This window comes from Astatotilapia calliptera, chromosome 16 (genome assembly GCF_964374335.1).
Source record: "Astatotilapia calliptera chromosome 16, fAstCal68.1, whole genome shotgun sequence".
Classification (NCBI taxonomy): domain Eukaryota; kingdom Metazoa; phylum Chordata; class Actinopteri; order Cichliformes; family Cichlidae; genus Astatotilapia; species Astatotilapia calliptera.
This window is the reverse complement of record NC_137437.1, coordinates 11,215,539-11,229,017: the sequence shown is the minus strand read 5'-3', so window position 1 is coordinate 11,229,017 and position 13,479 is coordinate 11,215,539. Positions and strand designations below refer to the sequence as shown.

General features: G+C 40.9%; 1 protein-coding gene across 3 annotated transcripts in view; it reads left to right on the top strand.

Annotated features, from left to right (window-relative positions):
• The first annotated feature begins 959 nt into the window (after nucleotides 1-959).
• ankrd44 (ankyrin repeat domain 44) overlaps nucleotides 960-13,479 on the top strand; it is a 28,791-nt gene continuing 16,271 nt past the window's right edge. For all 3 annotated transcript variants that reach the window (XM_026144544.2, XM_080290296.1, XM_080290297.1), the window contains exons 1-5: nucleotides 960-1,482; nucleotides 8,399-8,482; nucleotides 9,654-9,732; nucleotides 10,143-10,213; nucleotides 13,143-13,343. In XM_026144544.2, the coding sequence (XP_026000329.2) occupies nucleotides 1,456-1,482; nucleotides 8,399-8,482; nucleotides 9,654-9,732; nucleotides 10,143-10,213; nucleotides 13,143-13,343 (462 nt within the window). In that variant the 5' untranslated portion in view covers nucleotides 960-1,455. The remainder of the gene's footprint in view (nucleotides 1,483-8,398; nucleotides 8,483-9,653; nucleotides 9,733-10,142; nucleotides 10,214-13,142; nucleotides 13,344-13,479) is intronic.

The window sequence follows — 13,479 nt, the reverse complement described above, 5'->3', positions numbered from 1 at the left end:
AGTTTAAATACCCGGTTTCAACCATCAGAAGCACAAAGCACAAAGATCTGGGTCAGGGCAGATAGCTGCCGCTCCCTGTGCCTGGTTCTGCCGGAGCTTTCTTCCTGTTAAAAACTTTTCCTTCCCACTGTCGCCAAGTGCTTCTCAAAGGAGGAATTTGATTGCTGGGGTTTTCTCAGTATTATTGTAGGGTCTTTGCCTTAAAGACCACAGCTTTTTGAGGTGGCTTCTGTTGCGATTTTGGTGCTCTACAAATAAAAGTGAAATGAAGTGTATAGAAGAGAGTGCAAACAAAGTGGAGTGGGTGAAGATGAATGTGAAAGGGAAGGTTTACAAGATGGTAGTGAGACCTGCTGCCATGTAGTGTGTTTTGGAGACTGTAGCACTAACAAAAAGATGGGAAGTCAAGCTGGACGTGGCAGAGCTGAAGACGTTAAAGTTTTCATCTCAGTATGACCAGGATTAGAAATTAGTACATCGGAGGGACAGTTTAGATTGAGCATTTTGGAGACAGCGTTAGAGGCAAGCCTGAGATGGTATGAACATGTGCAGAGGATGGATAGCAGATGTGGAATATGGAGCTCCCAGGCAGGATGGATGGATTAAACTGGTTTTAGTCCACAAAGAACAATCTGCTCTGTCTACATGGTGCTTGATGTCTGCCCATCTTATCAGAAATTACATTTGTCACTTGAAGTGGGACTAATTCATGAACAAATATCTGGAATGAAAATTACACTACGTCTTTATATAACCTACATCACTGCAGTCATCACAGCCATCTCTCTTTACACGCATTCATTTTTCATGCTTTGTGTTACTTATTTTTGGATCGTGTAACTGCGTTTCGGCCTCTCTCTGTATCCAGTGGATGGCAGCAGCGAGGGGTATTCTGCTTGTTGTTGATGCTGAGGAAGCTTCTCCTCCACTTCTGCATCTAAAGAGACAAGCACGAACTTCCTGTGTGATCTCCGTTCAGCTGACTTCACCCTGGCTGCCTCTCTGGGAGGCTTACAGGCTGTGCAGTCTGGGGGATAGAGAGCCTTCTGTGGGCGGTGTACAGCTCGCAGAGACGCTTGGAATATTCTTGCAGAAGCATCAACAGAAGATCAGCAGCAGCAGCCATAAATGTGGATTGTTTACACCGGTCGGTCGAGCCGTTCCTGCTTCCCCGCCTCCCAGCGACTCCGAGCGGCCGACTGTGCTCAGCAGCGTAGCCGCAGATAGCGTCAGTGGAACGGGGCTGATGGCCCTGGTGCTCGGCCCGGCCTCCATCACCCTCAGCGTCTGCCCGTGAGACTCCTAGAGAGCTACAAAGCCACACCGCTACACCTAGTCGCCTCAAGTCCCGTGGGAAGAGCGGAGAAAGGAGAGGCGGAGCGGGGCTCAGCATCGCACCGTGCATGGTGCTGCGGTGTCGGAGGGAGTGGATGTGCAGCCAGAGCTGACCCAGAGATGGCTGTTCTCAAACTGGCCGACCAGGTAGGACCAGCTAGCCAGTTAGCTTAGCTTCCAGACCTGCAGAAGCACAGTATTTCTCCTCCTGTGTGGTAGGAAAGTGTTTCAGTAGCACATGTTGTGCTATTTAGTTTTATACAGCCTAGAAAATAATAAAATAGATTCCTTCCCTACAGATTGGGCACAGGACTCTATCAATAAATTAGCACAACACTAAAAAAAGAAAATGGCCTTATTATTTGTTGTAAATGTCGTTAAAATGGTGACAGCTCATCTGTCTCACATTTCCTGTTCTGTTTCCTCCTGTAAGCTGTTAATGTCTTCAGTAACTACTGTGTTGAAGTCAAAGTACCCGAGTATGTCCCAGGGAAGGCCCCTAAGTTTGAAAACAATACTTTCAAGCTTTGTATTCTTGGACTTTGCTAAAATAGACTCGCACAGTTCACAGTTGTAAGTATGGATCACTGACTCTTTATGCATCCTCTCAGTGCAACCTGTCTGAATCAGGCTGCTTCCTCTTTAAGGTCCCCTCCCTAAAAGTCCGCCTTCAAACCCATTGGCCAGTTTCTGAAAGCCTGCAGAGTAGTAACACTCAGCCCATGTAAATTGTATTGCTTCTACTTCTGGGCCATCTTTTGCCCATGAGATGATTTATCATCATTTCATTTAAAATCTTTTAAAAACACTCATATAAAATGTGCATTTTGGTGCACACAGTATAGTGTAATTAATCTGTAACTGACTTATTAAACTTGCTTCTTGGTAAAAATGAACAAAAGCCAAGTATGTCTTTTGTTCTTATAGATCCTGCTTTTCTTCTTATATAGTGCTTTTCTAATCTGTTCAGTGGTAAACTGTGAATTAATGAACTAGCTGATAATCAGAAGCTATTGTGCTCTGTAATTAAACCGCAAAATTTAAAGTTGTCTTTGAAAAAGCTAAAATCTTCGTTCAGTGGGTATTGTTTTAAAATTTTTCTTAAAGAAATTCTTTTTCTGTTTATTGACTGATTGTTTCACCTTGAACATGTCGAAGAGGAGCTTAGAGAATATTTTACTTTGAAGGCGATTTAATCAGACAATTTTTATGTAGAATTCTGGCTGAAATATTTACTTGATGAATTATTCAGTATAATATTAAAATGATTTTAACCTGTCCATTTTTTTGAAACTCAATTTTTCAACCACAGTGTTTCTTTTTTTTTCTTTTTTCTTTGAATTTAAAGTACACAGACTAAATTTGAGGTTTGAATTATTAGTTGAAGTCATTCACAGCTATCAGTTTGGCTCTTGTTAATTTCAAGATATCAACAAATCGAGCAAATTCTTTTAGTCTTAAATTAAACAAACAACATATGAAACAAAAATAAAGCAAAACAAAACAAACATACATAAATCAAAAACAAGAAATAAGCAAACCCCACCACAGTATAGTTTCTTTCATATGAAAAATACAGAATGTGTAACTTTGCAGATTCACAAGTTATGGAAAAACAAACAAACAAACAAAAAAACCCCAAAAAGAACTGAAACAGCATTTCCAGCAACATTACCGTCCTGGGTTAACCCCGTTTTCCTCATTCTTATACTTATTTAAAATTAGGTTTTTATATTTTAATTTAAACTGTTTTATGTTTTTACTTTCTTTTCTGTTAGACTGTTCCATAATTTAACTCCTGCAATTGAGATAGATGTAGTTTTTAAAGTTGTTCTAGCACTTTGTATTTTTAAATTCCATTTCCCTCTTAAGTTATACCCACTTTCTCTTTCTATGAACAATTTACAGATTTCTTTTGGAAGCAATTTATTTCTTACTTTATACATTATTTGCACTGTTTTAAGCTGCACCAAGCCTTGGAATTTAATAGCTTGCATTTTGACAAAGAGTGCATTTGTATGGTCCCTGTACCTGTGCCCCACAATGAAAATGTTAGAAATGCTTACTGGCTGTATGTCAGCAGTGCTGTAATGTTTCAGATTCCTTGTGAAGGACCTCCAAAATGACCTCCAACTCCAAAAATTTAAATTGTCCCAAGGAGACATACTTGACATGATGTGTACAGTACTCTTCAGCAGAGGTTGAAAAATAAGAATTTTTATTTAAACAAGTCATAAACAAGCAGCCCTAAAGGTGTTCAGAGAAATATAAATTTGAACATTTACATTTAAAACTCGGGCACAGTCTGCGACTGTTATGTTACTTTACAGTCACACACTGGTTAAAAAGTACAATTAGACAAACTGCTACAAAAAGAATCACAAACGTGACAAAGAAACATTTAAAGGCTACAAAGAAACTTGTAACAGCTACAGGACACAATATTGCTACAAAGAGACACTTACTGGCTACAAAGAGATAGTTGTTGATAACAAAGACACACAACAGCTACAAATAGACAAATGATGGCTGCACATAGACAACCAGCTACATATGGGCAGAAAATGAAGAGATACACAGTGACTACAAAGATCTCTCTGTGGGCAGCAGCACAGATACACACCTCTCTGAGCAGATGTGAGCATGGAAGTGTAAAAGTACGTGATTTTGTAAATAAAAATTCAAAAGCAACACCACCTATTAAAACAGGACTTTGAGAATCACGACCCTCAGAGGTCCTTCATAATCTCACATTAAGATTTTTTTTCAACGTTAACTGACTCAGCATCTCTCTGCAGAGCTCTCATGTGGCCATGTGAGATATGTCTTGAGGGAAGCAAGAGCTGCTGTCAGAGTGTGTGTGTGTGTGTGTGTGTGTGTGTCTGTGTGTATGACCTAGAAGTGTAGCACTTCCTGTTATTTTCAGATATGCTGATGATGCCTGATAACTGGATGCCTCAAACTTTTTTCTTTTCATCCCGGGCTTATCAACAGCGGGTACCATAACAATCCCACTGCTGTAACGTCTCTTTTAACTTGTCATCTGCTGAATTGATTCCGAGGTTGACGTCATGTCTAAAATTCCTCGGATGTGTTTGTGAATAAACATCAACTTTTTTTCTCTCTCGTTTTTTGTGCGTGCGTGGAAATGAAAGACTCTGTGGGGTAAAAAAAAACCTCATCGCAGAACACAAAGGAAGTACAGGAAGTCGTTGACTTCTGACTTTGTGCCAAAGCACAGTAATGTGTCTGTTGTAGATGTGCACACGATTTGAAGCAGGTGAAACATTGAGACCTCTTTAAAAATGACTGCAAACAGAAGTAAATGGGAACGATTTTGTCCTTTTCAAATACGTAATTGTTCGTGTTAAACTCAACTTTCAAAACGTTCTCAACTTTCTTTATAATTAGCCCCAAACCATAGGATTGTCTTTACAAAGCTGAATAGTGGATCGTGTTCAGGAAATTACAAGGAACGTTTCCAGGTAATTACAAGGACAAAACGAAACTTCTTACGCTTTCACTGTTTGAGGAAGTCTGAAGTGTGCCACTGAGCCTGAGGAGAAGAGACTGAGCCAGTATGAGGCCTGTTACCTCAGGCATCAGCGGAAATTAAGGCATTGTTGCAGAGCACATATATTTCAGATTAGCCTGCTAGTGTGTTTGGAGGATGCCAGTGGAATGAAAACATTGGTAATCAGATGCAGGATGTTTGTGCAGTATAAGGTGGAGAGAGGATTGTCCTGCACCGGCCCAGAACCTCAGGTTCTAATAGCTGGTTCCACTCGGTTCTTGTTCACGATTAGTAAAATCAGTGTTCAGAAATTCCCCCAAAAAACACATGTACTGAATGCTAATGACCCAGCTTGCTTTTAGAAGCAGCACTCCATTAGCTTAAACAGGATAGCACAAGCCAAAACATGTTAATGGTAGCTGATTGATGAATCTAAACTGGACAACATTAGTCGTCTTGCAACCACGTCTTTGGCCTTCACGTGGAATTTAGGTTTAAGGAACTTTCATCTTGGCTTCATTTTTGCACCAACAAATAAAGCTCAGTGAATTTCCACGTCTTCTGCTGTTTGTGGCCCAAACAGGGTTCTATTAATTACTGATTTAGACCAAAGAAAAATAAGGTCAGGTGCTTTCATAAATGTTAAGCTAACATTAGCCTTTGGAAGCATTGCTACTCCACAAACAACAATGGCTCCTGACTAGTAACTAGTGTTAAAAACATCTCCCGCATCCCTATAACCTGTTGTTAAATCCAGGCTTTGTAGAGGATTACACCAGGTGTAGATGTCATAAAACAGTAACATTTAAAGAGATCAACATTGTCTTTTGTTTTTAATTTTAGTGAATGGAGAACCTTTAAAGTATTTATTACAGAGTCATATGTGTTCTGCAGTCTCATTGGTTGCACACCTCAAAGTTGAGATAGGTGGGACATGCCTACTTCAAGGCACTAGTAGTTTTGTTTTTTTGCCAGTAGTCACTTGAAACTGCTGAACGTCACTGACTTTCTTTGGTCTGTAGTCACCACCAAAAAAGTAGTAAAAATATTCATCAGCTTTCAGAGTTACTGCAAAAATTTTCTTCTAGTAGCTCTTGTGTGAGCACGTGTTCGATTTCTCTGATTTATAGAGTTTGGGCCTTTTAAACAGTTGACATACTTGAACTTGAGAATAGAAGAAGTGTGACTTTTTATTTAAAATATATAATTATTAGATCCTTAACACAAAAAGGCATATGTTATGGCCAAATATGTTTGGCTGTTACCGGCAGGCTGACACTGCACGTTGAAGAGCATTTTCTCATTGTTATTGGTTACTAACGGGATGTTGGTCACATTGGTTCTGCCTTAAGGCTAATGGGAAGTGTGTGTGTGTGTGTGTTTGTGTTTGCGTGCGTGTATGTGTGCAAGCTGCAATAATGAGCTCCTGTGTTTGAAATAGCCTGTGGGGATGATATACCAGGAAGACTAGTGCAGAAAGCCAAGTCCTGATGTCATTTCCTGTCTAAACCTGTCTTCCTCAAGCTTCACTGCATTTCTCACTTAGCATTTCTCTGAGTTATTGGATTTATTTACTAGAGTTCCCAACAGAGGACACTAGCTTTTCTACTAAGGTATTCCCCTGACACATCCTATGAATCGTTGCCTTCTTGTGGCAGTACCAGCCAACTCCTGAGAGATGCCAGCTGAGTGTTTTTGTTACAGCCACTAAGCATCGAGCTAAATATGCCTATAATCCTGACTCCATCACTGCAACTTTGTGAGTGTGGGAACGAGCATAGATGAGCTCATTTGCATTATTGTGTGACTCTGTCAGTGTTACACATTAGATCTGATCTGAACTAGCAGCTTTAAACATTAGTGTGGTAGAAAAGCAACTCCTGTGTACTGCAAGTAAAAGTAACAGCTACAGTCCTGCGACATGCTGTGCACACGTGTCTGCCTTCACTCTCAGCAGTGAGTGAGATGATGGATGCTGCAGCAAAATTACATTCAGGGGAATGAAACAGTCAGATGAGGAAGAAGTGTTGTGGCGTGCTGTATTTTTTAAAGCAGAAGTGAAAAACTTCTCTGTGGTTGGTTCCTCTCTCAGGTTTCTGAGAAGGAGAGACTGTGTAACAGGAAGTGAGGCAGGAGTAGCAGAAACGCACAGGAAGTGAAGTGAGGCCTCCCTCTGCTCAGCCTGGTTCATAAATAACACAATGAGCACAATCTACACATCATCTACATTTCGGTTTCAATCTTGCAAAATTTTAAATTGAGACATTTTGACTATATTTGTAATTGTGTTTTTAGTATTTTTTTAAGTAAAGGAGCTATATCTGTTTGTTTTTCACGTTTTCAAATGGGAGCATTTGCTGTTGTCTTTAAAAAAATCATTTTCTAAAAACTGGTAGTCCTTAGCATCCTGTTACTCTTGTTCCCCAATACAAATTTGCCGCCTTCAGAATATTAATAATTTATAAAAATAACAATAAAGAAACATATTTAGATATTAATGCTTAAAATTTTTTGTAATGATATTAACCTGCTACTGATGTTGCTATGACAATGATATCATAGCAACATAACATACTAGCCTAAAAAAAAGAATAGTTAGCTCCTTTGCTAGCCTGAACAAGCTAACATCACCTGCTATTTTAGCCCAAATAGTATAACACCAGTGATAATGACTTTATTTTGTTTAGGTTATTGTACATTAGATACAATAACCTAAACAAAATAAAGCTAGCTGATAATTTAATAGATTAAGCAGAATGAGATAAACTGAACCTAAACTGGGTACATTACCTGCAATCCTCATAGGCTAAAGTAGAAAAAAGAGGTACAGTTTTAAAAAGTCATGAGTTTATATAATGTCAGTGCATAGATCATGATTGTGTTTCAGAATTTAATCCATGCTTGTTTCAAAACAGGTTAATCGTTAACAGAAATGTAATCAGGAAAAATGATATTCCCATACTTTGCTTCCAAAGAACCAGAACTTGTTCTAATTTGTCAGAATCTTCCTTTTCAGGGTTTGCCTTTGGACATTGGCTGCTGTTTCACTCGTGACAATTTTGATTGTTAAATTTATTTATTTATTTAATACAAACATTTAAAGAACATATTTGGCTTTAATACTGTTTAGCAAAACCTGCATGAACCTGAACCTAAAAACTGGCCTTTAAGTCCGCCACACGTTGTCCCAGTTTTCTGTGTTTTTGCATTCCTCAAAAGCCTCTGATATCTGCTGTTTGGGCCTGTATTTACCTCACCTCTCTCATCCTGAAAAGAATAATAGGGGCATCGGAGACACTGAGCCCTTTTTTATTTTTGTGATGTGTATCTACCAAAAATTTTCCACAGTAGTTTCTCTGTCTCACAGAGAAACGGGAGATATAAGAAGTAAGGGAAGGCTTGCATTTCTTTTGTGTACAGTCTGCAGTTTTTGTACACGCTGCAGCTTTAAGTACTGCACACATAGGCAGCACTTCATACCGTGGGAAGGATCATAGCCTTTTGTAACGGCCGTAGTGGTCACGTGACTGTTCTTTCTCGTCCCCACAGCCTCCTCTCATCCAGGCAATCTTCAGTGGAGATTCTGAAGAGATCCGTATGCTCATATACAAGTCTGAAGACATCAACGCTCTGGTATGGTCACATGTACACCAAACAGGCATTCTGTCTCTGTGCATGTGAAACACTCACCTATTCATATTTTCCACAGAGCAGATGGTTTGTATTCACAAATAAACTGTATGCAGGTATTTACCTCACTGGCTGCTGCTGTGAAGTGGAGGAAGAGTGAGCTCTTTTTTTTTTAGCTCTTGGTTTCTACATTTATAAACATGACAGATGTGTATAAGTGACACATGATAAAAAGTTCACCCTGCATGTGCTGAATTTATAAAGAATATCAATCTAATTTAAGTGGTTTCACCATAACTCTGTTCATCCAGGACACAAATATTCACACAAAGCACTTGTGTTCTCGCCATCGTCTGTAAGCGTGCATGTTTTAGTGCAGAAAAAGTTTCCTTTGCCCAAAGTCAGCTTTTAGGGAAATAAAACTGGACTCGGTGGCAACCACCTTTTTCTTCGTTCCAACCCCCACTTCCTGTTTTAGAATGAGGGAATTAGGGCTCCGAGTTAAGAATCAGTAAAACCAGAGTTCAGGGTGAGTGTTTATTTACACATCTGCTCATATGGGTATAAATACACAACACATGTCGGGGCTGTCCTCTCTGCTTATGTCAGCCCACTCAGCCAGTGTGATGGGCATTTATTCAATGAGATGCTCTGAGCACGAGGTCACTGATCCTCTACTCATCTGTGACCTCATACCAGCTGCATGAATGGAAATAGCACTGGATTTAAATACTTATAGATTTCGTTATCAGATCCATCTGTTGATGGTACGCTGTATGTTTGGTAAATGTAAACAGAGGCTTTTGTGTTTACAGGAAAACTCCACAGAGCGCTCTAAATGTTGCTGTGCAGACTGGCTTTGCCTTCGAGAAAAATGCAGAACAACTGCAAGCATGTACAAAAGAGCCACACATAGACAAAAAACACCCCCAAAGAAACATAAAGACACATATAACTGCCACACAGAGACACAGAAACGACCACAAAGGGGCAAACCCCCCCACGACAACAACCACAGAGACTCGATCAAACAGCCGCAAAGTCATACAAGCAGATAACAGAAACCATCACAGAGGGAAAATTGCCAGAAGACAATTAGGACTGTAACTGTGTGACATGTGCTCATATGTGGGAGGGTCACTTGTCTCATAACGCACCACTGTTCCTCCATCAGGATGCAGAGAAGCGCACTCCGCTGCATGCAGCAGCCTTCCTGGGCGATGGCGAGATCACCGAACTCCTCATCCTCTCGGGTAAAACACGCCACGTCTTTCTTGCAGATTTCAGCTGTTTTTGTTGTTGTTTTTTATTGAATGAGTGTAGATGTGGAGCTTTATGACATTTAAAGCATCCCAGATAAAATACAGTTAGCTCGTGTCCAATTTAAAAACAAACACACAAACAAACCCCTACATTGTTTTGATAATATTAAATTGGCTAAAACTTTACGTAGCCCGGCCACTAGCGTCCTGACTGTCGCCCTCAATATGCTTCATCATTTTCTGGTGAAAGTAATCACCGTATGGATGCATCTAAGGCTCATGTTAGTTGATGGAAGTGGAAGGCTGGTGTTTCCTGGAGCTGTGAGGAAATTTCCAGAGTGCTTTGTAAACGTGAAGTTACATCTTTTCCGTGTTTGCCATGCTGTGTTTCTGCTCTGCAGGGGCACGTGTCAACGCCAAAGATAACATGTGGCTGACCCCTCTCCATCGCGCTGTTGCATCTCGGAGTGAGGTGAAAACACACACACACACACAGGCAGTGCAGTCAGGGAACCTCGGTGTGTTTTACATGAAAGCAGACAGATGACTTTTCTTTTCAGGTCTCAACCAGAACTCACGCTGTTCTCCATCTTAAGGAATCTGGGTTACAGCAGTTCATTGGCTGCATAACTCCCAGTATCCATACTGGTAATTCATCATAGCAGGACTAGCTGAAGGATCCACTGGCTGTGTGCCCATTTATAGATACCAAGTATCATGGGTTTATATGTACACGTTAAGAGTGGTTAGAGTTTTAGCAAGCTCTTGCTTATTAGACTGTATGTATTTATGTGACAGATTAACTTTATTTTCAAATTCTGATCACTGTCTTTACATTTAAGTGCAAGATATTCCAACTGTTCAGAAGTCTTGATCCACCCCTCATTTCTTTGCCAGGGAAATGGGAAGTTGAAACATGACCAAACAACCAGGGAAATATAGTTTGTAAGGATAAAGCAGAGTTTGTACAATTCTTACAAGGCTGAAAGTCAATGTCTGGAATGAACATCCTAATTCACCAACATAGCCTGAGCTCTCTTTGGCAAGCTTCTGGGGTTGGCTGTAGCTCAGGTGGTAGAGCAGGTCAGGGGTTCGATCTCAGTCTGCTCCAGTCTGCATGCCAAATATCCCTGAGCAAGATGCTAACGCCGATGCATCCATGGGAGTATGAATGCATATGAATGTTAGATAGTAAGCACAGGAATGACAATGACGAGGGCCGGTATCCTGAAGTGTTTCCATGTGTCCCTGCTGCAACACACCTGACACCTAACCCTACTCAAGTATATTTAAATAAAAGTGCAAGTTTTAAAGAAAAAATGTATTTCTAAAAGTACTTTTATTGCACCTTATTCATTCACTCAGGAGCTGCTGTGACATGAATCAAATGGCTGAATTGCCACCTGCAGTCCAGTTCTATACAGTCTTTCTAATGACCAACTAATATTATTTAGCTGTGTTGCAGCAGGGACACATGGAAAAGTTACAGGACGCCGGCCCTCGAGGAGTTCGACACCAAAAGTACTCAAGTGAATGTACAAGTTGTGTAAAGTGCTTTGAGTACTCAGAGTAGAATAGAATAATCCTTTAATTGTCCCACAAGGGGAAATTTGGTTGTAACAGCAGCCAGAAAGACACATATACAAACAAACAGTACACAGGACACAGAACAGAAACATACGCAATTTTTCTTACATATTTAGATTAAGGATAATGGTTACTATAAACAGAGTACTGTACTATTATTAAGTGAAATAAAAATAACTACAGATAAGAGGCAAAGCAGGTTGTAGTGCGAATTGGTTGATTAAATTATTGCAGTTACAGCGCAGATGTAAACATCTGTTTGTTGGGAGCAGTTCTGATTGTACAGTCTGACAGCTGCAGGGAGGAAGGACCTGCGGAAACGCTCCTTCATGCATCGAGGATGCAGCGGTCTGTCACTGAAGGAGCTCTGCAGTTCAGCAACATTTACATGCATGGGGTGGGAGACTCTGTCCATCAGAGATGTTATTTTGGCCAGAGTCCTTCTGTCTCCCACCACCTGCACTGGGTCCAGGGTGCATCCCAGAACAGAGCTGGCCTTCCTGATGAGTTTATCCAACCTCTTCCTCTCAGCTGCCGATAAACTGCTGCTCCAACATACAACACTGTAAAAAATGACAGATGCCACCACAGAGTCATAGAAGGTCTTTAAAAGCGCTCCCTGGACTCCAAATGACCTCAGCCGCCTCAGCAGGTGGAGTCTGCTCTGACCCTTCCTGTAAAGAGCATCAGTGTTGTGGCTCCAGTCCAGTTTATTATTCAGGTGAACACCCAGGTACCTATAAGAGTCCACTATCTCAATGTCCACTCCCTGGATGTTCACCGGTGTCAGTGTGGTGGGTCTGCGTCTCCAGTAGTCCACCACCAACTCCTTGGTTTTCCCAGCGTTGATCAGCAGGTGGTTCTGCTGACACCAGTCCACAAAGTCCAGAGTCCACTGTCTGTACTCTGAGTCGTCCTCACCTGTGATGAGGCCGACTATGGCAGAGTCATCAGAGAACTTCTGTAGGTGGCAGCGTGGGGAGTTGATGGAGAAGTCTGCAGTGTACAGGGTGAAGAGGAACGGTGCCAGCACAGTTCCCTGTGGGGCCCCCGTACTGCAGACCAATAGAGTAGAAAAGCGCTATGTAAGAATCGGTCCATTTATCATGTACTTTCTTCTAATTCGATTAAGTAGTCCAAGTCTGGTTCCCTGAAAGCAAAATATAAGGAAATAAGTTGTGGTTCAAGACTTTTGCACAGCTGTATATACAGAAAATATGTTGCTCAGTTAATGTTAAACAGTCCTAGGACGTGTTACAGGTTTAACTGTGTTCTCACTGATGTGCTGATTACTGAGAATAAATACTGTTATAGGAACAACAGCATGAAGTATGAGGAAATCCCTAAATGAGGTGAATATACTAAAAAGATTAGAATAAATAATATCTGATAATTTTAATATTAATTAGAACATTAAGGCTAATTGTAAAATCATTGATGCCTATGCGGAGCTTCATGTGACATCTCAGTGGGAGTGTCTTCCGTTAAAAAACCTATAAACTCACATCATTACAAGAAAACTCTTTATTTATTTGTTTCAAAGCCACTTTAAAAAAATTCCTCCCATTTCAAAGATTAGCACCACTTAGATAGCGCTAGCTAAAGAAAAGAGCTGAAGTAAAAACTGTCTCAGTACGTTAGTCAGGAGGGGATTTACAAAGAGGAAGCTTACCCTGTTTTAATGGCATTACTTTCATTAGTTAAATAATGTTCTGAGATATCAGTTGACTGATCAGTTTATCTGCAGGCTTGGACTGCATTTATTCAGGTGTCACATGATTCAGGTATGTGCAAAATTCCAAATTCTTCCTCAGGAGGCTGTTCGAGTCTTGATCCGCCACTCTGCTGACGTGAACGCGCGGGACAAGAACTGGCAGACGCCGCTGCATGTCGCAGCAGCGAATAACGCGCTGCGATGCGCTGAGATCATCATCCCACTGCTGAGCAGCGTCAACGTGTCAGATCGTGGTGGACGCACTGCTCTCCACCACGCTGCCCTCAACGGCCACACTGAGGTAAAGCAGCCTGGAGCCGTCTTTTTAAGCACTGGAAGTAAATGATCAGCACGTAAGCTGCAGAGTGGGGCCGCATTCGGTTGCACTTCACACTGCAGTTCACAAATAAACAGGCTGTGACGTAACCGTCCTTTGT